A 27622-nucleotide genomic window follows, 5' to 3' on the forward strand; every position below is an offset into this window, starting at 1 on the left:
TAAATTTAAATGATTCAAAAGATTAATTCAAAATTATATTAATCTAATTTTAATATTCAAAATATTTCGACTTAGAAGACTTCAACTCAAATAATCTAAGTGCCAAAGTAAAAAATCCAAAATAATAAATAATAAATCAAACCCGAATAATTCAGATAAAAAATTATATGAATTCAAGATAAATCAAATTCAAAATAATATAAACTCAAAAATAATCTAAATTTTATTCGATTTGAAATAAAGTGAGTCAACCCAGACCACCAGCCCATTGCCACCTCTTAAATACCTTAATCAGTTTCCAAAATAAGCATAAAAAAAACCTGTCGTAAATGAGAGTCCAAAAGGTAAAAAGAAGAAATTTTAAGCCTGATTTTTGTTTATGTGAATGGGCTGGAATCAGGTGACAAGTGGGCCCAAATCACAAGAGCCAAGTCCCCAGTTTCTTCTCAATGTGGTGGGCCCTTGACCTTATATTGTTCGAGAAATAAAGGGCCAACCTACTTCGAATAATATTATAATAATAATATATTATTATCATTATATTTTATATTTTATATTTTATAAATAATAATATTTATGCCCTCCAGGCTTTAGCAGCTTGTGTATGTGATTGTGAACGTGACGACAGCCATTGGTTTCTGTCCTTGATTGTTACTGCCGTACTGTTAGTAATTACTCGTACCGACAGATAGTTTATTGTTCCCTTAAAAAAATATATACTTTTAATAGGAAAGCATGCCCGACCTGATCCGATCTTAGACCAACGGCAATGTGGTGTTCCGGTCCCTCGTCTAAAAATATCTTCAAAAATAATATTAAATATGATGATTTATATATTTATATTATATAAAATATTAAAAAATATATTTATATTATATTTTATATAAAAATTATTTATTTATGAAAATTTTTATTGATTAAATTTATATATAATTTTTATTAAAATTTTAAATAATATTATTTTTATATTTTTATATTTTTATATTTATATAATAATATTATTATATTTTAAATTATCAACAAGGAACAACAAGCAACACTCAAACTCGAAGCGGAGAGACTTTTTCTTTTAAGTTCCGTTTAATCATTTTAGTAATATTTTTATTTTTATGAATAAAAAATATATCTATATCCTAAAATTTTAAATTTTTGTTATAAAATATTAGTAAATTATCGACAGAGAGTGTGTATAATATCTAAACCCTGAAATTCTTAATTTAATGACAATGATTTAAAGTTCATGCTAAGTTGTACATTTTTTTATCAGATTCTGGAATAGTGGCAACAGATATTTTGAGGAGGGGGAGGCTAAAGTGGTAAGGAAAAAGTAGACAACTAGTGCTGCTGCTTCCACTTGATTTTTATAAATTAATTAAGGATAATCCTTGTTTGACTTCTGGGCATGATTAGCCTTTTATGGAAAAAAATAATATCTTGAAAATTGTAATGTTTATTACCAATTATAATAATCAAAACAGTGATCGTACCAAAAAAAATCAATAAATATATTGTCCTGTCTGTCCGAAATATCTCTAATAGAGCTGACGATTCAAGCAAAAGAAGCAACCAAATTCAGCAAAGTTTTGTTCCCATTGATCCATTGATTGGGCACTGACCATTAGCCCCTTTCTGCTGCATCTCATAACACGAGGAATAGAAAATGTAAAGCAGCAGCATTGCCACTTTTTGATTGGGAAAAGGGGCAATGGAATAGGGCAGGGAGAGCGAAGCAAGACTCGCAAACATATGAAATAGATAGAGCCTTTATTATTCGATTTTAATTGAATTACATGATAAAATTAATTTTAATCCATTCATGAAAATAACTTTTAAAATTTTTTAATTTTTAATTTTAAATTAAATTAATTAAAATTTTAATCAAAATATAATATAATTTAAATATAAAATAAAAAATATATACAATAAATTATTTAATTTTATAAGTTTTTCCCATTTTTAATCTAATATTTTAATATTAAATATTTTATTTAATTTATTTAAAATTTAATTTAATTTAAATATATTTATTATTTGATTAATAAAAAATTAACTAAATTAAATTTGATTAATTAATTTTTAAAATATATAAATTTGATTTAATTAATAAAATAATTTAATTTAATTTACTTTTAAATAATTAATTTTAAAATAAACTTAATCGATCACATAAACGCAGTAGAGATAAGGTTTGGAAGTAGGAAGGAGAGGTGATAATTGATAGCCAACAGGTGGCATGGTTGGTTTATTCCGACTTGAACCATCTCGTCATCGTTGGTAGAAGAGAAAGTAAGCATAAAAACAAAAGTGACAATGACGCAAGGAGTGGATATAAAAAGTAGCAAAACACCCTCCATTGGTCCTGCGGCTTGGGATCCCAAAATAGCCCTCTCCTCATTGCATCTTTTTCTCCTTTCTTATCAACCACTCGAGATATATCTATTCAACAAACTATCGTGGCCTATTCTAACCCATTTACAAACATCTCTCTGTTTCTCTGTCCCTCACTTCCTCTAATGGCAATTTATCAAGTACGTCAACTTGTGATAATAACAAAAAGAAAAGATAGACCAAAGAAGAAATTGCTTTGCTACCTTCTTAGTTCTTTACTCCTCAAAATGGAGCTGTTAAAGTTCTCCTGAGAGTATTCTTTTTTGGGAGATGATCTGAATCAGCTGCCAACAACTGCAAAACAAATTTGCAAACGCATCCAATATATCAACCAATTCCTCAAATTACCGCAATATATACAAGCAAAACTGATATATCACCTTCTCTTGCTGCCTTCTAAGCTTAGCATTTTCTTCCTGCAAACGAGAAACTTCATGCTCCAACTGATAAGTGTACGCCTAAGCCACTCAAAAATCACAGGAACTCTTAAAGCATGTGATCAGATAATACAATATTCCGTATTAGTTTCCTCGTGTGTTCTTGTCTGGGAAAGGAAGAGTCAAAGAGGTTTACCTGTTTTCTAGCTCTTGACCGAGCAGCTGACTCTCTGTTCTTCATCATGCGCTTATGCCTTGGGTCGTCGGAATTGTCATTATTTTCTTGAGCTCTTTTTTTGCAAAAAAAAGGGAAAACTGCAGAAGAACCAAAAGATGGAGTTGCAACACCGCTACGACCTTGGACTGCTGGGTTTGGCCTCACAGGATCACCACTTTCGATGCATAAGAAATCAGACTTAGAATTCAACCTCCATACTTTGCCAGGAGTGGCTGCTAGAGAGCCAAAAAGGGTTGTTTCTTCAGCAAGGGATGTGTGATTGGAGACACCTGATCTTGTTGGAGGTTCTTTGTTGATGGGTCTAGCCAAAAAGTCTAGAAGGATCATACTAGGAAAGGTAAGGTTATTGGTTGAAGTGGAGATGACAGTGCCTGCAGGATGATCATTTAGAGAAGCTAGGCCAATATCTTTCCACACTTCCTCCATAGAATTTTTTGCTGACAGGTTAGGGGTTATGCTAGATGGTGGTGAACAAGGCGCAGGTAAAGAATATGTGGAGGTGGGGGAGGGTTTTGAAAGTGAAATAGAGGGCATGTTGCTGCTGCTATTATCACTGTTTCTATCTGGTGATTCACACATGATTAACAGAGACGGGAAGATAGAGAATATGGAGATGGGGAAATCAGAATGAAGAGATGTCACGTCTAGTCGCCTGTGGTGATATCTATAAATTGTAAGTGTATTATATTTTTCAAATATTAAATTAGGAAAAAGTTAAAGAATTATTATTTTATTAATTGTCTATGAGATTTTTAGAACAAAACTATCACAATATATATAATTTTAGAGTCTGTTAAAAGAATACTAACAAAAGTATTTTAAAAATAAAACAGTCTCAATCTTGTAATTTACTTTAAAAATTAAAAAAATAACTAATAATATATAATAAAAAAAGGGAACTCAATCTCTAAACTAGTACTATTAAAAATAGAGAATGGGAATGAACTCAAATTCAAACCCTTTTTTACTGTACTGGCAATAAAATTAAAAAAAAAAAAAAACTGAAAAAGCCTTCTGAATTGTAAATGTACCAAAGTACTGCCCGACTCATGCTGCTGTACACTGTATGCGACCCAAAAAAGAGAAAGACACAAAGAATAGCATCCGACTATGAGCATTGAGCAATCAGGGCTGCTCCAACTCTATAATTGCCAGAAGCCGTTGAAGAACATTCCAAACGGATCTCCAGGGAGCCCCACTGATATAAGATCTTTGGCTTTGGTTTCATAGAGGTGCTGCTTGTTTTTGTTGCCCTCTCAGGTCTCAACATCCACGCTCCAAAGGAAGGACCACGGGCTTTAAAAAATATGATGCTTTGACAACCACCATACAATCTGAAAATTTATTCTTCGACGAAACTTTTCCTTTTTTTCTTCTTCCTCTTCTTTCGGGGAAGGTTGAACTTAAAATATATGCATTTGTATATAAAAAGCATTGGTTTACGATAAAATTTGTTCCTTTTTCGACATTTTCGGTAATATTCAGGAGCTGATTTTCCATTTTCTCATTTTGTTTTTCCTCTTAGGTCTAAGCTAAGTACGTAGAAGATTTCTTTACTTTGCTTGGAATTAAGAAACAGATAGCTCTTCCGTTCCAGAACCAAAACTACATCTGGTTTAAAATCTTAGTACTACGAAGCTTATCATTGTAATAATGATCTGTTTCTTTTTCTTCACATCTTTCTGTCTTGAATGTTCAAAATTTCAGGTCTAAAACTAAGGTATCTATATGTGTGACCACAAACAATTATGATCACCACATGGACGTAAAACTATCTTGATTTTCATTACTTAAAAAATCTTCTTTTTTTTTTTGTTTTGTTCAGAAAAAGATTACCACTTTTCACGGGTATATTTCCTAAAAGGTTAGAACTTTAGAACTGCACCGATGTTGCCTTTATTCTCCGAGAGAGAGAGGGATTGGAGGTGGGGAGGGGGGTGACGGAAGATAAGGCTCTTTAAGCCTATCTGTCTGCGTGACTAGAATGATATGCATGGAGAATTGATTACTCGCATGCGCCTATGACTGCAAGTTGCACTCGAGAGATTCCATTAACAAACAAGCTCCTAAATCTTAACCATGTTATGCTTTTGTCCTTGAACTTTCTAACACTGTCAGTTCTAGAAATCTTTTTTCCTTTTCCGTTGCCCCACAATCCGCATCTACTTTTGCCAAGTTTTTCATGCAAGCCCTATGACTAAGATATAGGACGCACTCGTTAATTTATCGAATTTGGCTTTCCATGTAGACAGAGGGAGGTAGAGGATGAAAAAACCCGAGGGCAGTATCAACGATCTGGCTTCGAATAACTAAGTAACACTTCAGCCAAAAACAATTAATTTAATCATAACTACTTATCAAATATGTCACGTCATGATTACTGAGATAAAGCATAATTACTTACCATGGAAGTCATCATTAATTCATTTACCATAATGAGAACGTGGCCACTTCTCCAAACAAAATGTTCTACTGGCCAATGTGAACGCCACCAGTTGTTAGTTGTCTCCTCTGAAAATTAAGATGTTCAAGCAGGTCCACTTTCCTTGCATCTTCTTTATAATTCTCAAAGTGAAAAGGAATGCAGGTCCACTCCTAGTAGTAACTAATATGGAATGAATGATTATCCAATGTGTCCAGTGAGAAGGAAACACAAACACCCTGGTGCTGGGGTGTTAGAGTTTAATCTCCTTCGTCGCTGCTCTCTTTATAAAAATATTTCCTGATAGGTACCTACAACAATGAAGTAAGAATCAAAGAGTCTTGTCAAATTGGTGGTTAACACATTACAGCTGTCGGCTTTAAATCGTCATCTTCAATCTTCATCAATTCCCCCGGCTACTCTTCATAGCTAACTTGACGTCCGAGTAGTTTGTTTCTTTCGGTAATGATTAAGAAAATAAATAATATATTAATATTCATAAATTATTTAAATTTAATTTAAATAAAATTTATATTTGATTCAATTATTATCAAATTAAATTTAAATTTAAATATTTTAATTTATTTGATCAAATTAAATTTTAATATTTTTATATTTGATATAAATAACTCGTGAATTTAATTAAATTTTTATATTTAAATATATTTTTATTATTTTAATTAATAAAATATTTTAAACTCAAATTAAAATATAAATAATTAAAATTTTTTAAATATAAAAATCAAATCCAATTGAACAAATTCAAATATATCAATTTTTATTTTATATTAAATTTAAAATAAAAAAATAAAATTAGATCGAATTCAAATTAAATTTTAAATTTTAAAAATTTAAATTTAATATTATATCAATTTAATCTCGTTCAATTACATCGATGGTAACGAACTGCTCACACGTACACTCTTTCCACACCCCCACCCTCCAAAAAAATAAATAAATAAATAAAAACTTAAACGCTTAACGAGGCAAGCGTCCCAATGTTACTCTCCTTTAGTATCAGACAACGTAGGAAATGCTCTCATTTGAGAGGAAGAGCCATCAACGCCAATGAAAATATAAGCATAAAGAAAATGTATGCAAGCGAGTGTAAAATATATAAATTATGAATGTGAGGCAGGCAGTAACAAAACCATTAATTGTAAAACAAAAGAACTAGAATGTTAACTAAATAATGCACCTAGATATAGTTAATAAAACATTCTCAGCCATGTTAACGACAATTCCAACTCCCACCTCCCTTGGAATGCTTCACCCATCGTCACGCCACCAAAATTCACCAAAAAAATAACACAATTGTCCATAGGAATAGCAAAACTATACACCCAAATAGCCCCATAAATTTTCCCCATTCAAGCCTAATCTCTCTCTCTCTCTCTCACTTCTCTTTACCTTTCAAAGATAAATTTATGTATCTTTCTTATTTTTTTCTGCCTCTGATTGCCTCGTCAAAACAGCGCCAAAACCGAGTAAGATGATGGCAAAAATAAAAGAAAAAGGTGTCCCATCCCTTGTGAAGCAGCATCCACCCCCCTCCAATAAAAAATAAGAACACACCATCCTGACTGGATTGTGCTTTTCTTGTGGCATTTATTGATCAGTTTTGGTCCAAACATGTGTCTTCAGAACCCTTCCCATTGGAGAGTTGAGAGCAGCTAATCAGCTCCGATTTATGTCTTCCTGAAGTGTCCTCGGCATGAGGGTTCACATTACCTGCCTTACATTGGTTATTAGACTCTTCCTTTACCGTAAGCTGCTGAAGAGAACTTGCCAGCATATCAGCACTAGTTCCACCTGGAGAAAGTAAGCCCAACTCTGTAGAAACCCGATAAGGTATCCATTTCGTCCACTCATTACGCCTCCTCACCTTGTCATCCTGCAGATATTTCAATAAAAGTAAAACCAACATGGAAAAACAGCATAAGTTTGGCAATTTGTTGCCAGTTTGTTGGACTCAATGCCACTGCATCTAATAAACTGAAAGATTGTACAAGGATTTCCAATCAAACTGATTCACACATATAGCTGATATCTAGAATTAATAAGGCATTTCGTTTTTGCTTAACAATGATAGCATTGCTGAATTACCTGTACCTCCACAACAGTTGAACTCCGCAAGGAATCCAATATCAGCTGAATGTTGCTTGTCAAACTCTTAACCTGCAAAATAATCACCATAGAACAAACTTGAACAAGAATATGTTTTAAAACGTTGAAGAAGCATCAGATAGATTGTGAAACAAACATATATATTAACAACACATCAACCACTAATATGAATGAATACCACAAAATCAAGAACACTTAAGAGAATACAAGAATAAGAGATATAGTTATTTAAACATCCAAACAATTGTAATGCTTCAATAAAGTAATAGTAAGTTAAATGAATCAGTCAACAACTTAATGATTTAGACTAAAAATATACTTTGGGTCAATAACTTGACCCTTCGGTGATTATCTTTTTTGTTGATAAACTAAAAAGATCCAACCACACACGCAGATAGAAAGCATAAAATTGCTACTGCTCAGAAGGTGATAGAGAACAGAATTGATGGTTTCAAAAATCATTTAAAATTAGTGTACATTTTAACTAAACTACACCCCCCACGAAATCCATGACATTAACCCACTCAGCAAACTGCCGAAAAAAATCTAGAAGAAAGAAGTCAAAACAATGGGATAAACAAGATGATCAGAAGACTTCTTCTGAAAGGAAAATACAGGATAAAATCAAGTGTCCAAATCACTAAACTAGTGAACAAATACAGAACATTATTATAGACCAATCATTGCATACAACAATCAGGTCTTGATAACAAAAATATGTTAAGTACAAACAAGTCAGGGTGAAAGACTGTCCATGCAGAGTCAACACTGAATGACGCAATACAAGGCATGTGGTGAACTGTGACGGCTAGAAAGTCACTGAAATAGATTGTTCCAATTTATCATGACCAAGAAATCTACACATCAAGTACTACCATAACAAAGTTTATGGAAATTTTCCCGGTTGGGATGATGAGGATATGCTACTTTCTCTGATGATAGCCAAATGAATATCCTCTGAAACCAATAATATAAAGAACCCGCATTTAATTACACAACATTTTAAAGTTCAAGCCTAGAATTAATTAAGTGCAATTTCATGCTGGTATGGAATTACCTCTCCATAAAATTACCAGAGCACTATCTCTCTCCGTCTATACATTAATGCAAGTTGGGTTCCAAGAGACACAGATAGCTAGTTCCTAACAGTGCAATGCCCGAACAAAGAGTTAATATCTAATAGATGCCACATCAAAGCAGCAAAGGGATTAAGGGTTTAGGGTTAAGGGAGGAAAATCAGCAGGAAGGGATTCACAGTTAATGCTTCCATATTGCCAAACAGGAAATTTAACTACTAATGGGAGAAGTAAAAAGGGTTGTTGAATAAGTTACAATTGGGTATAAATGAATTGCTCAAAAAGGGAATTGAATAAAATAAAGCAAAGGGAACTATTATCTATTTATTGTTATTAGTATGTATTTGTCCCAAACATGTGGGGCACATCCATCTTGATGGCCAAACTTTTCAACCTAAAGCTTTACCTGACTTCATTTACCAACTTAAAACCCTACTTCTGCAAATTATAACCATCTCTCCATCGTCAGCTGACTGTACAATGCCCTATAAAATAAAGACTTTCACTTTAACACAATCAACAGTCTTTTCATTTATGTCCAGCAACAGTAAACTTTGAACCCTGGTGATCCATTAGCATACTCCTTTAATAGTTATAAATTAAGCTAGCTTCTAAGAAAGAAAGCTAAACTATACTTAATCAAGTGCCATCAGAATAAAGGGCTAAAGGACTATCATATTTGATAACAACAGAAAGGCTGAGTTCTTGGCCCATGAATCAAAAACATGAAATTAAAAGACACTGGTTACTGACGATGAGTGCTTTAAAAACTGATCAATAAACATACACTTCAAAGCAAGGATCAGCAAAACTAATCGACCAATAATCACATTAAATATCCAGTTACAGGTATAGAAGCATGATGATCACTCTACCAAACTTCACCAGACCTTATGACAGGGTTTTAGACAACTTAAATACGAAAAGGCTGGACAGCAAAGAACAGTATTAACTCCAACATTTTTATCACGGTTGCCTCAATTGCAATGACCTTTAGCTTACTTGCAGTTTAAGTCACAAAAGTGCATGCAAAGACCACGTGAAGAAAATGAGAAAATACTCAAGCAAATCACAAATAACTTACTCGAGGAAATCCAGCTATTAAAGAAATGGATACCCAGCCCTGATCATCCATGTTAGACTTCAAAAACTCATCTTGTATCAAATTAGCATCACTATACAACAAGAAAAGACCATTACTGCAGAGCCAGTTTACTATTAGAGAATTTTCAAAAATAAGCTGCTGGGGCAAACAAAATGTCAGCAAAAATTAGTTTTTGCCATGTGAAATTACCTGAAATAATAATGAATCTGATGTAACAACTTTGCAGGCAGAGGAACTTCCAGAACAGGCATAAAAATTGCAGGAGGTGGGGCAGGGGGAGGGGCAAATAAAGGCATGCCCCTAAACGACGGGAAGTATATCAACTCTGAAGAGCAGAGAATAATTACTAATACACCCACATAACAGAAAGAACCAACCTCTTAAAATTGGAACGTACCAGGATATCCTATGGGATTCACAAATGGTCTCACAGGCTGTGGAAGAACAAAAGTATGAGCAGTGGCTGGTGGATGCCTTGAAAAACCCCTTTGAGGAGCTCTCTGAGGCTGCATATGACCATCTCTTGCATTCCCATAATTTCCACGGTCCTGATCACGCCTGCCCCCAAAATTGTTATGGTAGCCACCATCTCCACGTGGTCCATAGTTGCTTCCCCTCCGAGAAGAATGCCGGTGATCATTGTGTGATTGAGATGCAAACCCTCCTCCTGGTCTGGTTTCCCAATTATTGCCCCTGTATTGAGGGTCTCTCATAGAAGAATCTGCCATTGCTGGGATGAAATTACCATAACTATTCGGAGGCATTTGTATTACAGGAAATGACGGTGGTGGCGGTGGAGTTAGGTGTTGATGTGAAAAGCCACTCTGTGGAGGAGCAATAGCTCCACCTCCACTGCCACCACGCTTAGAAGGCCTTTGCCGACCTGACATTGTACGGTTTGGTGTTGAATTGGAGTTAGCATTACTAGAACCTTGCTTCTGAGCTGATTGGGGTATTACTGGACCCTATTATTACCACAAAAATACAGTCAGCTTTGTTTATTTATTTATTAATAACTAAAATAAGAAGTTATTCAGTGTTTGGATGCTTAACCTGCAATAAAAATGTCAAGTAAAGAGATTCCTTTTTCCTTTCCTATTCTCCAAATTATGTTCATTGAGAATATAAATTAATAGGGGGAAAATAAGATGAATTAGAAGAAACCTGAGAATTAGAAAGCGATCCATCAGAAACAGTCTTGGCAGAAGAGTCGGCTAATGATTTGGGGGAAGCCCTAGCGGATTCAGATAAAGCAGGCCAAGACGCAGCTCCCATTACGGGGCCCACCTCGACGACGCCATTTGAAGGCTTGTTCCAAGCCGGCTTCTTGGACCGAGCAGCCCCATTGTTGCTATTGGAATCAGAACCACCATCGTCGGCGGCTAAGGAAATATCCGGCGGCGGAGACGAGGAGGAGGAAGAAGCCGCTTTCGAAGGGGAGCAATCGGAAAAAGTTGTTTGCTCCGGAAAGCAAGCGACGGGGGATGAGGTTGTTGATGATGGTGAAAAAGGGGAATGATGAACGGCTGAGATTGATTCTGACTCGCCTCGAACAACTTGGGCCCAAGGAGAAGGCAAATTCTTGCGGCGGAACTGAGGGCTGTTGAGACCGTCGCGTGGAGAAGAAGAATCAGCCGTCATAGCCATTCGAAAATTAGGGTTTTGGAACTTCAAATCAAAATTGTATCAGAAAACAAAAAATCGATGTCTATAACACAACGCATTAATATTTTTAATTGGTTAATCAAAATCCCCTTTTTTTTTTTTTAATTAACGTTGAAATAAATAAGAATGAGTGGAGAAAATATAGAAAAAGAAAGCATTTATAGGGTTCGTTTGGGGGAAATTGTAGGAATTTGATGAGGAGAAGGAAGACGGATCTAACACGTGAATCGCACGAGTGAACCGCCGAAACACCAAGGAACCAAAGGCATTGTGTTTGTTTAGGTTTCTTTCTTTCCTCCTCTGTTTATTTATTAATAATTTTTGTGTTTTTTCCTTTTGGGCTTTGGGTTCAGGAGTTGGGGAAGCTGAGGTTTTGTTATGAAAGATCAAAAATTACCAAAACAACCTCTCTCTCTCTCTCTCTCTCTCTCTCCCCCTTTAGAACGACACCGTTTTGGTTTATCCACTTGCCATCTTTTAACCCCATAAATATATATATGTATATGCAACGATTGATTTACACTAATATAATTATTATATTTTTAAAAACTTTTATTAAAATTAAATTTATTATTTATATAAATTAAAATAATATTTTTAAATTTAATAATTTTAATTCAAATTTACATTAATATAAGTAAATTATATATATATATATATATATTGGAGTAAACCTAGTTTTGGGAAATTTAGAATGGAACTTCATAGCTAATATCATAAAAAATTTAGAATAGAATTTAATTATATTTTGACTTGGAGTTTTGGCATTGCATTGTGCACTTTTTGAATTATAGTCTTTGTATTTTATATCTAGTAACTTATTGTCTCAACAAATCTAATTTGTATATTTTTTTTTCCCTTTTTGCCTTATATGTTCATTGTATAAGTACGTAAACATGTTAAAAGAGTTTAATAGAATTATGTTCCATTGCAACAAAAATGATGAGGTAATTTTTAGGTACCAAATCATGTGATAGTTTCCATTTTGAAATTTTGGATTGTGATTTTTCTATTAAAGCACAAATTATAAAGATTTTGTTTTATCATTTCAAAAAAAAAAAATTTCTGCTTTATCTTCTATTATTTTATCCGATTCAGAGTTGCTTATAGGTCTTGTCTGGTTGGTGGGCTATAATCCTAGATAAATCTATTTCATTGTCGATAAAAATATTAAATATAATTTTATATTATTGTTTAATAGTTTTAATATTAAATTTAGATAAAATATTTTTTATTACTCAAATATTAATTCAGATCAGACTAAGCTCGAAACTTCAAATTTTATAGTCAAGGCCCAACCCGAACTCAGCCCACCTATTATAGTGAACATTGTTTAGAAAACAAAACTAAAATTATTGAAATTATAATAAAAGGAAAACAAATAAATTATAAATGGTGAGAAAAAATAAGTTTTTAATTTACATATTAAAAGAATAATATTAGTTATAGTTAATTTTATATATTATTTTACTTTAATGATAAAGAGTTTTTCATATTTTTAAATATAAATTAAATTATCAAAAAATAATTTAATTACTTTTAATAATTTAAAATTATTGTCACATAAAATTACTAAAATCTCACCATACTTAATGATCTAATTATCATATATAAATTGCTATAATTTTAAAGTAATTATTTCATATAAAATACCTCAATTTGATCTTTAGGTTTGATAATTAATCATTTTTGTATATTTTATAATTAATTAATTAATTGTTATGCTACTTGTTACTAGGGATACAATTGGTAGGGTTTGAAACAAAATTTTACTCACCTTGAATTCGATCCAACTCTATACATCAAATATTTAAACATGACTTGATGATTTTTTATTTAAATTTTTATATTTGTTTTGATTTAAAATTAATAAAATATTATTTTTAATATAAATATAAAATTAAATAAATATTTAAATAATAATAATATATATACTGAATCGAGTTTACCTATGACTTTTACTCATTAATATTCAATCCAATCTAAAACTCAATAAAAAAATTTTAAAAATAAAATCCAATCGAAACTCACTGAAAGTGGATTGCGCTATTATCCGTACTTGTTATTGTTACCAAGGTAGGTTATGGATAAAGAAAATCAAGGATGGGTGAAACGAGTCAAGCTTGGAGTAAACTGAAGAGGGGAGCTGGTAAGTCCGAAGCCGAAGATTCAGATGCCCAATTATGGTCTTTTTGATGTCCAAAAGTTATTGGATCAGATCAACAATTCAAAAGGCCTAATTTCAAAACCATGGTCCTAGTCTACTGAGTTGTAATTGTAATTTCAACATACCATTGTGCCATTTTCTCGGAATTTCACCACCAAAAGGAAAAGACCAACCGGCAGTTAAAGGCCAGAAAAAGTCTAAATTTGTGTAGGACCGTAGGCCCCATGTTCAATCTTTTTACATTACAGCAATAAGACTTTGGAAACGCATAAATGCTAGTGAAAGCGACATATAGGGCTCTGTGCAGAATGTCCATGTCCTGCAACTTAAATACTTCGATGATTCCTATATGAATTTGGGGCCAGAAAATGGCCATGACTCACAACAAGTCAGTGAGTCACAAGGCTCATGGGAAGGGACCCATGCCATTAAAAAAGAGGACGTTTGACTATTGGACAAGACTTTGAACTTTGAAGCTTAATAGCCAGCGTTAAGTGGAGAAGTCTGAGGTCTGAAAAGCACTCAACAACCCATGTTTTGTATTGGACTCCCTCCAGTGTTCCACGAAATTTCACTTGAATTACAGCCATCTTTCATACGAAGGAATCGTTTTTTCCATGCTTATCATGAAGGAAATAAGAACATTATGTGGTTGGTGGACAATTGTCCTTTACCCAGATCTTGGCAAAATAAAAAAAGGACCTTGGCCTCTACTCTTTCGTTAATTGCCTGACACTCGCTATAAATATACCATCTTCGCTGGTCTTTGATGTCCGTGCGTCCTATTTGCGTTCAATATTCCAAGCTTTGAGCTTTCTCTCTTTCTCTGTCACTTGCTTCTTGTTCGTACTTTTATTCAGTCTTCTCTTCTTCCTCATGGCTTTGGAATCGCCTAACCACACTCAGACTGTAGCAGGGTGGGCGGCTTATGATTCCTCTGGCAAAATCGCCCCTTACGTCTTCAAACGAAGGTACATACATGTTTCGCATGATTTGTTTCATCCATTACTTCTTTTATATAGTACTTAATTAGTTTTAATTACTGTTACTAACCATGGAAGAGGTCATGAAAATAATCAGGGAGAATGGCGTGAACGATGTGACCATTGAAGTGATGTATTGTGGGATCTGTCATACTGATCTCCATTATGTTAAGAACGACTGGGGTATCACCATGTATCCTGTAGTTCCCGGGTAAAGAGTTCTGGCTTTCTTTTCTTTTTCTTTTTTTTTTGGGGGGGGGGGGTGGGGGAGGGTTTGATGAATATTTAAAGAAACACAAGATCTTAATTCTTAACCATCACGGTTCATTGTTTTATTTTAACATTCAAAATGAATAAATGACTCAAAAGGTTGTTGAAATGGGGGAAGTGGCTGTTCTTTTCATACTGTTGAGATTTTAACCACTTTATTGACCAAAGGATGTAATTAATTGCTATCAATCTCAAACTTTTACTCCAGAACTGTAAATTAAAGTTGAATCTTCAATCTTTTGACTATGGAATTGTCTTTGTTTTTATGGGTTTATGTTACTTGTGCAGGCATGAAATTACTGGGGTGATCACCAAGGTGGGAAACAATGTAAAGAATTTCAAAGTAGGAGATAGGGTAGGAGTTGGTTGTTTAACCGCATCATGTTTGGAATGTGAATTCTGTAAAAACTCACAGGAGAACTACTGTGACCAGATCCAGTTTACTTACAATGGCATTTTCTGGGATGGTAGCATTACTTATGGTGGATATTCCAAAATGTTGGTTGCAGATCACAGGTCAGCACCTGATCTTCAGTTTATCACATCGAGAAAAAATAAGTTCCCTTTTAGTTAAAATAATGGCTTCTTTATTGGGCCGCGGGCTGGGGTGATTACTTATTTTCAATATTTGTTGTGAAGGTACGTGGTCCATGTGCCAGATAACCTGCCGATGGATGCAGCAGCTCCCCTGTTGTGTGCTGGGGTAACCGTTTTTAGCCCCATGAAAGATAGCCAACTGCTCGAGTCACCAGGGAAAAAGGTGGGAATAGTTGGTCTAGGTGGTCTTGGTCATGTTGCTGTTAAAATGGCCAAGGCATTTGGTCATCATGTAACCGTCATCAGCACCTCTCCATCAAAAGAAAAGGAGGCTAAACAACGTTTGGGCGCAGATAGTTTCATAGTTAGCACTAATGCTGAACAAATGCAGGTTTGCTACTCTCAATTTTCTTCTTTTTTCACCAGGGAACTTTGAAATTTCACTTTTGAAGAGTCTTTGTTAAGGTTTTTTAATATGTTTGGGTTTTATAAAACAGAGCGGAAAGAGAACGCTAGATGTTATCTTGGACACAGTTTCAGCTAAACACTCACTCGGACAAATCTTGGAACTGCTCAAAGTAAATGGGACTTTAGTGGTCGTGGGGGCACCAGACAGGCCAATGGAACTACCTTCATTTCCATTAATATTTGGTACAATTTCACCTTCCCATTAGTCTTGTCCATATAACTATATAAGATAGACAATGTGAGGAGTGAGGACAGGAACTGAACAACTTTTCCTGTTTTTCTCGTGGACAGGGAAGAGAGCAGTGAAGGGAAGCATGACAGGCGGTATGAAAGAGACCCAAGAAATGATGGATGTGTGTGGGAAGCACAACATCACCTGTGATATAGAACTTATCAAGCCAGATCAAATCAATGAAGCCTTGGATCGCCTTGCAAGAAACGATGTTAGATACCGTTTTGTAATCGACATTGCTGGAAGGTCTAAGCTTTAAAGATTCAGGATCATATCTTTCTTCTGCTTTCTTATCTGTTTCCTATCCACTGTGATGGCACTTGGCAAGCGTAAATATGTCATTTTGCCTTTACATTACCACCAGCTGGTTTAATGGTCATTTTCACCAAGTGATTGTTTTGTAACGTTAGATAAATCGAGTTTCACCACTTAGTAGAATAATTTTATTGTTGGCTTCTAGTATTATTTTGGGCATCCAATTAAAGGAATCTAGCTATCTTCTCTTCTCATTGAATGATCAATCTTTAGCATTTCACATGCTAGGAAAGTCTTCCAATCGATGAGCTGAAAAGGGCACCCACCAGACGCATCACTGAGGATTTCAAGATTTAGTCTTTCCTTCCAATATTTTTCTTGCTGCAATCTTGTAAGAGGTTTGAATTTGAAAGTATAATCAGTTCATTATTTATATATGTATATAAGAAGCAGTTACATATAGTAAATTGAAATTGCGAAGAGATTTCTTGAAAGAGAGTGGGTGCAAAATGCAAATTGCAAAAAGGTCACCATCATCTTGATGGGCCTGTGCATGACTAAGCTACAAAAGCACCCACTCAGAATAATACTAAAAAAATCAAGATCTAATGTCATGGAAATTTCCAATATATAACAGGCCCATGATAGAGCTCTCTCCATATTGGAGAACTTTTTTTTTTTTTTTTTTTCATTTCATTATCTAGCACAAGCCATGAGAAGTAGGACCATTCTATTGCTTAGCCAGAGAAAGTGCAAAACCACGTCTTAATCTGGTTAGTTTTTAACGATAGGTGATCAAAACCAAAATTTATAGAAACGTTAGTGTAAATTATAAAATCGATCAAAATGAAATGATCAGTTGTATAATTTTTTTCGTATATATATTTCACATTTGATAGGTAATAAATACTTATGACTGAACATACTTAATTAATTACGCGTCCAACTTCTAATTTCTGTCTTTTTTTTTTAACCTCAATTCTTAATTTTTGTTTAAGAGGCTTATTTCTTAAGCAAGGAAGCGACGACTTTCATTTTCAAATAAGTTTCACCATGCGACTGTGACATAACTAACCACGAAGAAGCAAAGCTTGATCATATCATATGTATCACTTGATTTGATAAAATAATTAAGGTAGGACCAAAACAAACTTAACTTAAATTACGTGGCAAAATCCTAATCTTGTTTTTTTATAACAAATCTTCATTTTGTCCATATCCAATTAAGAAGAGGATGATGAGAAGTGGAAGGCAAGAATTCCCAGATAGCTAATTTGGATTATGAAAGCAATCATTAATTCTTTTAGCAAAGTTTGCGCATGTGGAGTGTTCCACATAGGAGGCAACAAGTTCTTAGACGAACGTGGTCAACAAAGAGAAGAAAACGGCTTGTCCCTGTGCTTTTATTCGTGACATTCCAATTTTTCTTGGATGTTTTTGAAAATTTATTATAATATATAAGTGTAGATTTAAACCTAATTTTGTAAAATATCTTTTGTGAGATAAAACAATAAAATTTTTATATTAAAATAAATAATATTTTACAAATTTGGTATGAATCAACACAAACCTTTAATTTAAAGTATAAATGATATAATGTTCCCTATCTTCAAATTAAAGTTTTAAAAACCTGTTATCTGACTTATGGTTTACCAGAATAGGAAAATAAAGGGAAAAAAAACGATTAGGATTTATTTCGGATTGATAAAAAGAAAATCAGACGAGTTAATAGCGTATGAGCAACTCTAATAGTCGTAACCTCCGGAGATTACTGCACTGTTTGTAATGAGGCAACTCTTGTCTCAACCCATTTACACGTAGATAAACAGCCGTGCGTGGTACGCTATCGTGCAACAAAAGCTATAACGATTTCAGCCTCTATTAGCTTCTCTTCTTCTTCTTGTTTATATATAAAATCTTCCCTTCAAGCCATCAAACTCTATATAAATATTGGCTAAAGCAATCCATCATAATCTGATTCATTCAAACTATTTTGATGAGAAAGTTTTAAAACAGAAAGCTTTGACGTTCAAGAGCATGTCTCGAGGGAAAAAGATGTTCCAGACAAAGCTAAAATCAGGTCAGTGTTAATTCTGGGAATCAGTTTAAAAATCATAAGAGCAGTTGATTAATTTATATGTTTCTGATATGCAATAACATGAATGAAAATTGAGATAAAAGCTGAAAACAAATATTGACGAAGGGTTCTATTTTTCCATTCTTTTATAAATTTTCAAAGTGTTTTTGGCTCTCAAGATCTGTTCTAGGGATGGAAATATGGTAGATTTTTGGTTCATGGATGTGAAAAACTAATTGGATTTCTGGGTTTTGTTTGTTATCTCAGGCAGATCGCAGATGGAGCGTGGAAGTAACGACGTGAATGAAGAGTACAAGGAAGCTTTCAGAACAAAGTCTTATGTTGACATGTGGAGCCAAGTTCATGGCCAGATGGAAATAACTAGCTTTGATAGACTCCCATCATCATCTTCCACTCTTAATTATCATATAAACCTGTCCAATTACCTGCTTAAACCTAGGCAAGAAACACTAGACAAGATAGGGACCTTGAATTTTCATCACCTTCTTCTTGACTATTTTGAAGCTGGTTTGGAAGCTTGTCATTTATGTGAATTACTTCTACGAAGCATCTATCAGACGCGTGTTTATTATCAGAAAATTAGAAGAGTGATCAAGATAAACAAGAGGATGCAAGATTTTTCAGATGAGCAATGTGGCGTTCTACTCAAGGAGATGGCTAGATTTGCATTACTTAAAAACCCGTTATCGATCATTAGTCCAGTGCAATTCCGGAAGATTCATGACACTAACCTGGATTTGTTTCGTAAATTAACGTCAAAACGCGAAAAGGTAAAACGGGAAGCAAAATCTAAAAGAATGCCCAAACAGATTGGGAGTCTTTGTCTAGTAATTTCTCATACTACTCTTGTGATTGCCTTGCTGGTACTTGCATTCCACAGCATGATTGGAGTTCTAGCAGCGCCAGGGCTTGCAGCCTGGTTCTTCGGCGTAAGGAAGAAGAGAAAAAGCAGGCCATCATCTCATCAGCTAGGGCTTAAGACAAGCTTGCTTGAAAGACTTGGTGCCCAGCTTGATATCTCAGCCAAAGGGATTTATATTTTGATCAATGATTTCGATACCATAAGTAGACTGGTATGGAGGCTGCACGATGAGATAGAGCACCGTAAAGCTATGGCTAGTATGTGCATTAGAAATGGGAAAATGGAGGTACTGAAAGAGGTGGTAAGAGAATTATGTATGCACGATTCCAGCTTCCAGGAGCAGCTGAAAGAGCTTGAGGAACATACTAAATTATGTTTTCACACGATTAACAGATCCAGAGGGCTCGTTATACAAGAAATAATTGATGCGCAAACATAGTAAGTAGTACAATTCAACGGGAATCTTTTGTCTTGCTCATAGAGTTTAGTGAAGACAGTGTTCATGGCATAATTAAGTACCAAGTAGACTAGAGTCTGTACCATCGGTTCCGACACTTTCGCCACCTTACAGTTTTCAAGGTAAACGAAATTGACACAGATATCTGCTTCCATTTTCCTCCATTTTCCTGCTTTAGAGTTAAGCAATTTTTTGTAGCGCCAGAATTGTCTCATTCGTTGTCTTTGTAAAGATGCTGGCCCTATTTACTTCGCAATCTGAATGTTAGTTTTCCATCGAAAAGTTAATTTGCATGGTTTATCGTGCTCATTCTTTTTGTCTTTGTAAATGTTAATATAATTTCATCGAGAAGTTGAAAAATGGCTTCTGCGGCTGCATAAAATTCTTTATTGCTTTTTTTCTTCTCGTAGCATGGGAAAGTACAACCTACATGATCAGTTTTACATAGTTCCCCTCCACCATTTAGAGCATTAAGGTATAGAGCTTGTCATTGTGATGAACTTAACCCCGAAAAACCCATCAGACAAATTGGTAACGAAGGGATTCCTTCTCTATGAATTCAATAAGGGACCTGACTTCTCTTGATTCCTGTTTTCTGCAAAGTCGAATAACAAATCCACTCCTCCAACTGACAATTCAGCAAGGTGATCTCATTTTCTTGAATTCTTCAAGGCTCCGTAAGGAAGCCTTGAACTTGAGCCAGTCTGCTGGCTTTGGCATAATAATTGCTATGTATCCTTCTCTATGTGCCTGCAGTTAACAAAATAGATAAATAAGAGTTTTACCAACTAATAGAAGCTATAAATACTATAGTAAAATGAAAAAAAAAAATAGTAATAAGTTGATATCATAACCTAAGTGTCAAAAGAGGGGGGGGGGGGGGGGTTTAAAGATTCTTTCTCGAATGCCATCTAAGCAATAGAATTTCAATTACATAGATAACAGCATCCTAGATCCTTCAACTTGAGTAAAAGGAAAACCAATCTGCTTGTCTGGAATAGAAAATTTGCAACAATTAGATGATAAATAGTCAAATTAAAAAGCCCCAAACAAACTCAGCATAACAAGCAACTTTATTAGATTCTAGCCAAAAAGTTTTAGGCTAAGTGTAATTTTGCACCCAGTAGCAGAAACCATGAGTTTTTTTTTTTTATATCCTTTATTTCACACAAGGACTAAGATTGACCTAGGACTTAATGCTCACAAGCCTTTAGATTACCAGCATACCACAACTGATGAAATCTTTTCTTCACTTGGTCATTGATAGATTTATATTTGCAAGATCTGCATCAATCAAAATTTGGCCGTTCTCTGCCAGCAAAGGCAGAATCTGTACTTGCATGACTGAAAGATACATGACCATGCAAAGCACTTTCGGCTAAAACAAAACCAGGACTTACTTCCATTACAGGTAAAGAGCTATTCCCTTTGCCAGACATGATTTGCTTCTTCACCTCTAAGTGAAATTCGTTTAGTCCATGACTCAAGATAACTGAATTATGTGGATAAGAAAGACTATCAATAAAAACCACAGTTGCATCCATTAAAGAATTTATATGTTTTTATTTTCTTTCTCCCAATGATTTTCAAAGAATCCTGTAGAAGCCACTGGGGATCCATATCCAGCATGAATAAATTTGCACACTTCTTTATGAACACACCAATACTATACTAATAAACTTTGCTTTAGAATGATATTGCTTTTGAATTATTGGGAAGAACGTGGAGCGTTTGAGATGACAAAGATGTAAAAGCATTCAATCACAAAATTCCAAGGTTGTGAGCATATATAAATTGAAAAATGGTCAAGAAGCGTAGCTAAATTATTCTCACCGATGAATTAAGCAGCTCTGGCTGTTTGATTAATCTGTTATTCGCTTCCAAAAGGAAGCCTTTAACACAACACCTGCCCAAAACTGCTATTCACTTCAATAAGAAAAAAAAAAAAAGAAAAGCAACAGGGAGAGGGGGTTCACAAAAAATCAACGCTGAAAAGAATCATACGGACCTCACAATAAAAGAGTCACCACTGGTGAAAACTTTGCACAAAGCTGTATTAGGCTCGAAGTGTTGAGCATTCTGTAAGAGCAACACATTAAGCTTCAATAAGACTTTGTTCGGTCAAGGAAATTAACATCTTTGATATCCTAATGAGAAGTGATGATGCATTCTACTTTGTTTTAATGTCACATGGATAAACCTCTTTCAAAACCCAAAGTGGAATTTCAATTATAAAATAAAAATCAAATGCTTTTCTAATCAATCACAGAAATAAATACAAAGCTAAGGAAGATATACCTTCTTACTCTTGCCGGTAACTTTCATGCCACTGCAATCGGATTTGCCGACATTAAAATCAACGGTGGTGATCCCACCTTTATCCTTCAGTGCCACATGAGTCGGAGCCAAGCGAACAACACAAATCTACAAATTTAGATTATTTTCGTTATTTAATCCAAAATTTCAATTTTTAAACCAAAAAAAAAAAAAGAATTTTGAAACTCTTACCCATTAACATGGCGATAAACAAACGGGTCGTTCCCTGGCTTCATAAAATCTGTAACAGTTGTTTCTTCCAGTTTGTATCTTCGGTCGAGCAATGTCATCCGACGATGATTTCTTGTACTCCGTGACTGACCTGTTTTCTAGAAGACCGGAATTCTTGTTTAGCCCACACAGCCCAAAATCCAAATTTGCTGGTTCATTTTTAATGCCCAATTGGACTTTGAAAAGATTGGGTTTGCCCAAGTTCAAACCCAATGTTATTAAAGGCTAATAATGCTTACGATTCTGGGCCTAATTTGCCTGTAATAATCAAATGAAAATTCCATTTTCCTCCCCTTTAAGAAATTTTTTCAGTTGTAAATTTTATCTTTTTTTCATGAACCATTTTTAAAATATCTTATACAGTGATTTTTTTTTTCGTTTAAATTAAAAGTTTAGTATTCTATTAACAAGTGATCATTTACTAAAAATCAAATTCAACTTTTTTAAAAAAATTTGATGATGACATTTGAACATCAGTTGTTATGGACATATAAGGGAATCAAGCAATAGTTTATTCAACCAATTTAAAAGCATATGGCTCCATTTATGGACCATCAACTCGTTATTAAACACTATTTAACTACTTGAATAGAATATTTCAATTGTCAAATTCTACTTATTATAGAAGGAATGATATGCCCATGATAAAACCAAAGAATAAAACAGAACATTATTTTTTCAATCATTAAATCATATGATATAGTACATAAATTTCAAAATAAAAGTACAAATTCTCAACCATTCTCTTCAATGGCAACGCAAATCACACATGCAAATGTTACGGGCCGAGAGCTTATGCCTAGCAAGACTTGCGCACGAACCGTGACACAAACATATGCTTCTCTCACTTTAATTGTTTTGATAACTCTAAAAGAAAAAAGAATTGACAAGATAATTTTCTTGATGCCTGGCTTTAAACTTAAACTTGATACTCCAAATTGGCTTCAGAATCACCTGACCACTCTGCAGTCTAACCTGATCTCTTTTCCACCTGTGAGACTACTCATCTTGATCATGGACTTAACAAAAGCCTCCTCAAAAGCCTTTTGGGAGCTTGCAAATTTAGAAACCAATGCTTTGGTTTTTGGGGTGGTGAGTAAAGCTTGATCTGAAGAAAAGATACTCTTCCCCTGAAGAATCAGCTTGTAGTATGCGTTATCAAATATTAAGTTGGAAGAATCCAGGGGTGAGCCTGCATTTTTCACCTTGTTGTGTGCCGGACACACGCTCCTTAACATGGAGGCAAAGGATGGATTCATGGTTGGGTCGACGTCAAGGCTGACATTGAAATTGTGAATTCTGTTCTGGAAAGAAGAGCAGTGGGAGAACCCCAAAGTGTGACCGCCTACATGTATAAGATTGTCAGCAGCGTACGATTAATAACATTGGGATCTTCACCGTCTATGGCTTCCAGTAAGTTTTTACTTCACACGGGAATCCAGCAGAAAACAAAATTTTTATCAAGAAAATGGCGCATTTTTTTGTGCTTATTAAGCCATGGGAATCAACGTGGTTAATGTCAATAGGAATATTAGGATGTCAGGCTAGAGTTATTAGTATGTTTTCTGGGAGGTGAAGCAATTTTACAGGACTTGGAAAATGACGATAAAGACATATACCTGACAGAGCAACTAGATCTTCAATGGAGAGGCCTCTCTGAGCAAAGTTCTGTTGTAGCTGTGATATATTAAAGGTGGGAGATGGTAACTGTCTGGTCTCAGTTGCCAAGGAAATTCTTCCATCCTTTCTTCCTTTGGGTACCTCCCAAGTGGGACCGCCAGACTAAAATTTTACAGATGACAGCAAACAAGCGAAAACAAAGCAATTGGATTAGCATTTAGAAATCCATTACATAGGTGGAACAGGTGGTCAGCTACTACGTACAGCTCAGGAAGAATAACCGAAGTCAAATGTTCATGTTACTAACCAGAGCAACTGCATCCCTTGCAGCCAGGGCCAAGATATCAGCACAAGAAACGACGCCAGGGCATTTAGATTCCAACGCTTTCTTTGCATGGTCAATGACATAAAATGCACGCAATGAAATGTTAGGAGGCCCATCTTTCTCTGCCTTGTTATTTCCTTTTGAGTTCAGCAACACAGATGCATCACAGCCCTTAAAATTAGAACAAACATAAAGCAAGTTACATCTGAACAAAGATAGGATTATTTTTCTAAACAAATAGTAGTATTAAATTATACTCTGATGAAGCAATCATGAAAGTGCATTCGAAGTAGCGCAGCTGCAACAGTTTTGTCATTGGACATCGCTTTCTTGACTGATCCTGTTACAATGGACTCGAGGTGAGGGCACGTCTGGTCATAGTAGTTTGAGCTTAGTGCTCTAACAGGAGATGAAATTGGAAACAAGAGAAAGGCTAAAGCAAGTGCAACTACGGCTGCCATAGTTGAAACAATTTGAATTCACAACTATGCAGATTAACGACTTCGCTATGCAAGTTTGATAGGGAGGGAATGTGTTATTTATAACAAGGCAAAAGAGACTACCAATTGGGGTTGTTACTACAGATGATGGCTGTTAGCGTATTTGGTGATCAAGAACCCTTGTTTAGTGGAGTAGTACTGAAGCATGATTGTAAAGCGACAAGCCATATCAAATTTGATTGTGATTGGCCTTCATAAAAAATTATCAACATTAAAATTTTAATCATATTTTACATGTTGACATCCAGTGTTTAAACCATCATCTTCCTTATAAGTTAAACATATCATTTCAAAGTGGGGAGAAACATTAGCCATCAATGGTAGGGTAAAATCTAAACCAATCAGAAAGAAAAGCATAATTACAGAACTGATAATTTCAGAGTAAAATGAGTCAAGTATGCCAAAAAGATACGGGGGGTAGAACAGCTACCAGCACCTATAGTTTCTTTGCTGAGGCCCGATTAGGACATAAGCAAAGCTTTTCGTTACAGCAGCGTGTTGACCCTGCGGAGCTTAAAAGGCAATTTGTTTGGCGGATGGGGTTGAACAAATAAAGAAACCCCTGTTTTAACGCAAACTCAAGACTCTACAGCTTCAACCAACTGTTTAATTGACATTGTCAACAGCCTAGCAAATAAGAGAACTGTCCGGTTTAAACTCCTTAAGCTACTTAAAAGTTATGTACAATTTAGTTCAATGGTTCCTTTCCTTATATTTATTGAGAACGGCCTAAAATATTGTTACCTGAAAATTAGTTCAGAGTTTGAGACCCATAACAGAAAATGAAAAAGAGTTGGTCCTGAGGCTTCAGCAATAAGGTCAACCTGAATAGCTGCATTGGAAATTGCAGGCTGTATTTTTCCTATCAAGTCTGTTTGAATTTCAGCAATGATCCGACCTGGCTTATGTCCTTTTGCCGAATATTGGGACTGATCTGAAATCTAAAGCTTGAGAGCTTTTTACTCGAATTACCAGTAATTTCGAAATCAAGGAAAGATTCGGTGGATCAGAATAATTTATTTGTCAAATTCATGGCAGGTTAATAATGCCAAAAGCTGTCTCTGTCTCTTCATTTTTCCTTTTAAAAAACAAATCTTTCGGCAGAACTGCCAAAGGCGGTGAGGTAATGGCATCTTCTGCTATAGTATGCATCCAAACAACAAAGCTTCCATTTATGCGACAAAATAGAATTTAACCTTGTAGGGCAAATGACAAAAGGTTTGTCGGTTGATTTATTACATCGGAATGAGAAATTGTAGAATTATAAAGTAACAACTTGTATTACAAACATATAAATTTGTAAAAACAAAATTTACATATGCTGAAGCTGCATTGTTTTCTTGCACTTCTTATTGACAATCGTTATGATCTTAAAATAATTTCAAACATCATCCGAATTTGTTGTACCAAAAACACAAAAAATAATGTTGCAGCCTTGAGTTCCAAGGATTCGCTTCCATCTGAACAACCATCCTGGAAAAAAGAAGCCTGATTTTAACCATCTCATGCGATGAATCCCATGTGTGGCGGGCAGCTTTTGTAAAATAATAAGCACACCTCTGCCGGAAACTAAACCCAAAATCCCGAACTCTAAGCCTTTTAGTAACTTAGAATTGATCTTTGCTAGAGAAAGTCTGGCCAAACCCCCAATTTGCTGGCACAACGTCAGCAAATAGTCGAGTCACTCCATCAGTAGTGGTGACCTGGAAAGACAATGATTGGCCATTGAGATAGGCATTGGATTGCCAGTTAGCCCCCCAGTTCCTTGACATTGACATCCACCCAGTTTTAGAGCCCTTGATGGACATAGATTGGATGGATCCTGCCCCACCCACATTGCTAACCAAAACAAGCTCAAAATAGTCTCTCCCATTGATAGTGAACCTTACTCCACCATGTTTCTGGCACGGAACCCTGTATTGTAAGAACGCCAAAACGTTAGATATAGCAATATAAGATATTTAAAGTAAAAATGAAAGATGAAAGTGTTATGGAGATGCTACCTTTGGAACAAAACAGGCACAATTCCGCCACTGTAGATACCAATCTTTTCCCAGGCAGTCTGAGCCATGTCAAAGTGCTGGAGAGGAGGATTGCACCAGCCTCCAGCATTGTTTGGGAGAGCAAAGTTAGGAGGGCAAAAATTTGTTGCAGTAATGGTCACAGATGTTCCTTTTATGCACCATTTGGGATCTGTTTGATAGTCACACATGATCTTGTAGCATTGTCCACATGAAGCTCCATCATTGAACAAGGCAGTACTTAAAGCAGCAGTCCTTGTTCCATAGCCAGCTGAATACAGGTTCCCATATCCACAAGCTCCCCCTATTGTCAATATAACATTCAATATTAAATGGTGAAGAAAACAAAGAAATGTATTTGTTTCCCTGCTTCTTTGGAAGAATAAAACTGCGCCTGTCGAAAAGAAAGAAAAAGAGAGTACTGGAAGGGAAATGACTACTAACCCATAGTTCCTGAGGCATCACTGCCTCCATAAAATGTGGCATGAGCTTTAGTCCAGCCAGAAGCAGTGTAGGCATTCACGGTAGTAGCAAGATAACAGAATCCAAGCATGATTGCTAATGCAAAAATGATTTTTGCCATATCTTGGTAGGTTAAAACACAACAAATGCTGGAGAACAAAGAGGAGGATTAGTATCAATGAGGAGTACTAGTGGGGATGAATTTATTTACATTTATTGACATTTACAAGCAGAAGAATTGGGTCTTTAAATAAGTGTCCAAACCAATCTCCTATGCAACAACCTCACATGTGATCCCAACAAGTAGTGAAGAAATGAAAACCGATTCATTTCAAGTATTTAAAATTGAATTATCCCTGCAAAGACTCATGATTTCTGAGCCTCATTCAGTTATTCCCACGTTCTTTCTCACTCGTCCCC

General features: G+C 35.1%; 7 protein-coding genes across 12 annotated transcripts; 2 read left to right on the plus strand and 5 right to left on the minus strand.

Annotated features, from left to right (window-relative positions):
* Positions 1-2191: 2191 nt before the first annotated feature.
* LOC111311423 (bZIP transcription factor 27-like) lies at positions 2192-4366 on the minus strand. The gene is made up of 3 exons (XM_022910804.2): positions 2962-4366; positions 2769-2846; positions 2192-2682 (listed from the first exon to the last, which is right to left on the minus strand). Exons 1-3 carry the CDS (start codon positions 3580-3582, stop codon positions 2611-2613), a joined length of 771 nt encoding a protein of 256 aa, XP_022766539.2. The 5' UTR covers positions 3583-4366; the 3' UTR covers positions 2192-2610.
* Positions 4367-6517: 2151 nt separating this feature from the next.
* Positions 6518-11743, minus strand: LOC111312836 (la-related protein 1C-like). 2 transcript variants are annotated; one of them, XM_022913493.2, is made up of 6 exons: positions 10898-11743; positions 10131-10698; positions 9923-10058; positions 9713-9803; positions 7532-7603; positions 6518-7319 (listed from the first exon to the last, which is right to left on the minus strand). In XM_022913493.2, the coding sequence occupies exons 1-6, from the start codon at positions 11378-11380 to the stop codon at positions 7041-7043; spliced, it is 1629 nt and encodes a 542-aa protein (XP_022769228.1). In that variant the 5' UTR covers positions 11381-11743; the 3' UTR covers positions 6518-7040. The 2 variants fall into 2 exon arrangements, with proteins under 2 accessions (XP_022769228.1, XP_089596775.1); XM_089740649.1 differs by having other exon boundaries at positions 9713-9827.
* Positions 11744-14089: 2346 nt separating this feature from the next.
* LOC111311424 (putative cinnamyl alcohol dehydrogenase 6) lies at positions 14090-16747 on the plus strand. Its single transcript, XM_022910805.2, has 6 exons — positions 14090-14536; positions 14646-14759; positions 15107-15334; positions 15458-15746; positions 15853-16006; positions 16115-16747. The coding sequence occupies exons 1-6, from the start codon at positions 14442-14444 to the stop codon at positions 16312-16314; spliced, it is 1080 nt and encodes a 359-aa protein (XP_022766540.2). The 5' UTR covers positions 14090-14441; the 3' UTR covers positions 16315-16747.
* Positions 16748-18226: 1479 nt separating this feature from the next.
* On the plus strand, positions 18227-21140 carry LOC111312837 (UPF0496 protein At1g20180-like). Of its 3 annotated transcripts, none has more exons than XR_002692970.2 (3): positions 18227-18390; positions 18655-19849; positions 20995-21140. XR_002692970.2 is itself a non-coding variant. In XM_089740666.1 (3 exons), the coding sequence occupies exons 1-3, from the start codon at positions 18348-18350 to the stop codon at positions 19385-19387; spliced, it is 666 nt and encodes a 221-aa protein (XP_089596792.1). In that variant the 5' UTR covers positions 18245-18347; the 3' UTR covers positions 19388-20087. The 3 variants fall into 3 exon arrangements, 2 of the variants coding, with proteins under 2 accessions (XP_022769229.1, XP_089596792.1); XM_089740666.1 differs by lacking the exon at positions 20995-21140 and having other exon boundaries at positions 18245-18390; positions 18655-19178; positions 19289-20087; XM_022913494.2 differs by lacking the exon at positions 20995-21140 and having other exon boundaries at positions 18655-20087.
* LOC111310865 (uncharacterized) lies at positions 20223-22361 on the minus strand. Its single transcript, XM_022910246.2, has 5 exons — positions 22236-22361; positions 22026-22151; positions 21736-21806; positions 21561-21633; positions 20223-20477 (listed from the first exon to the last, which is right to left on the minus strand). Exons 2-5 carry the CDS (start codon positions 22050-22052, stop codon positions 20364-20366), a joined length of 285 nt encoding a protein of 94 aa, XP_022765981.2. The 5' UTR covers positions 22053-22151; positions 22236-22361; the 3' UTR covers positions 20223-20363.
* Positions 22362-23079: 718 nt separating this feature from the next.
* LOC111311425 (peroxidase 64-like) lies at positions 23080-25278 on the minus strand. Of its 3 annotated transcripts, none has more exons than XM_089740676.1 (5): positions 25156-25278; positions 24477-24559; positions 24202-24390; positions 23894-24056; positions 23080-23619 (listed from the first exon to the last, which is right to left on the minus strand). In XM_089740676.1, exons 2-5 carry the CDS (start codon positions 24540-24542, stop codon positions 23225-23227), a joined length of 813 nt encoding a protein of 270 aa, XP_089596802.1. In that variant the 5' UTR covers positions 24543-24559; positions 25156-25278; the 3' UTR covers positions 23080-23224. The 3 variants fall into 3 exon arrangements, with proteins under 3 accessions (XP_089596802.1, XP_089596805.1, XP_022766541.2); XM_089740679.1 differs by having other exon boundaries at positions 25150-25168; XM_022910806.2 differs by lacking the exon at positions 25156-25278 and having other exon boundaries at positions 24477-24768.
* A 698-nt stretch (positions 25279-25976) lies between these two features.
* LOC111312839 (expansin-A11-like) lies at positions 25977-27439 on the minus strand. The gene is made up of 3 exons (XM_022913498.2): positions 27185-27439; positions 26723-27044; positions 25977-26633 (listed from the first exon to the last, which is right to left on the minus strand). The coding sequence occupies exons 1-3, from the start codon at positions 27321-27323 to the stop codon at positions 26327-26329; spliced, it is 768 nt and encodes a 255-aa protein (XP_022769233.1). The 5' UTR covers positions 27324-27439; the 3' UTR covers positions 25977-26326.
* Between the last annotated feature and the right edge of the window lie 183 nt (positions 27440-27622).

This window comes from Durio zibethinus, chromosome 1 (assembly GCF_047325235.1).
Source record: "Durio zibethinus cultivar Kanyao isolate XHJ-2024 chromosome 1, ASM4732523v1, whole genome shotgun sequence".
Lineage (NCBI taxonomy): Eukaryota > Viridiplantae > Streptophyta > Magnoliopsida > Malvales > Malvaceae > Durio > Durio zibethinus.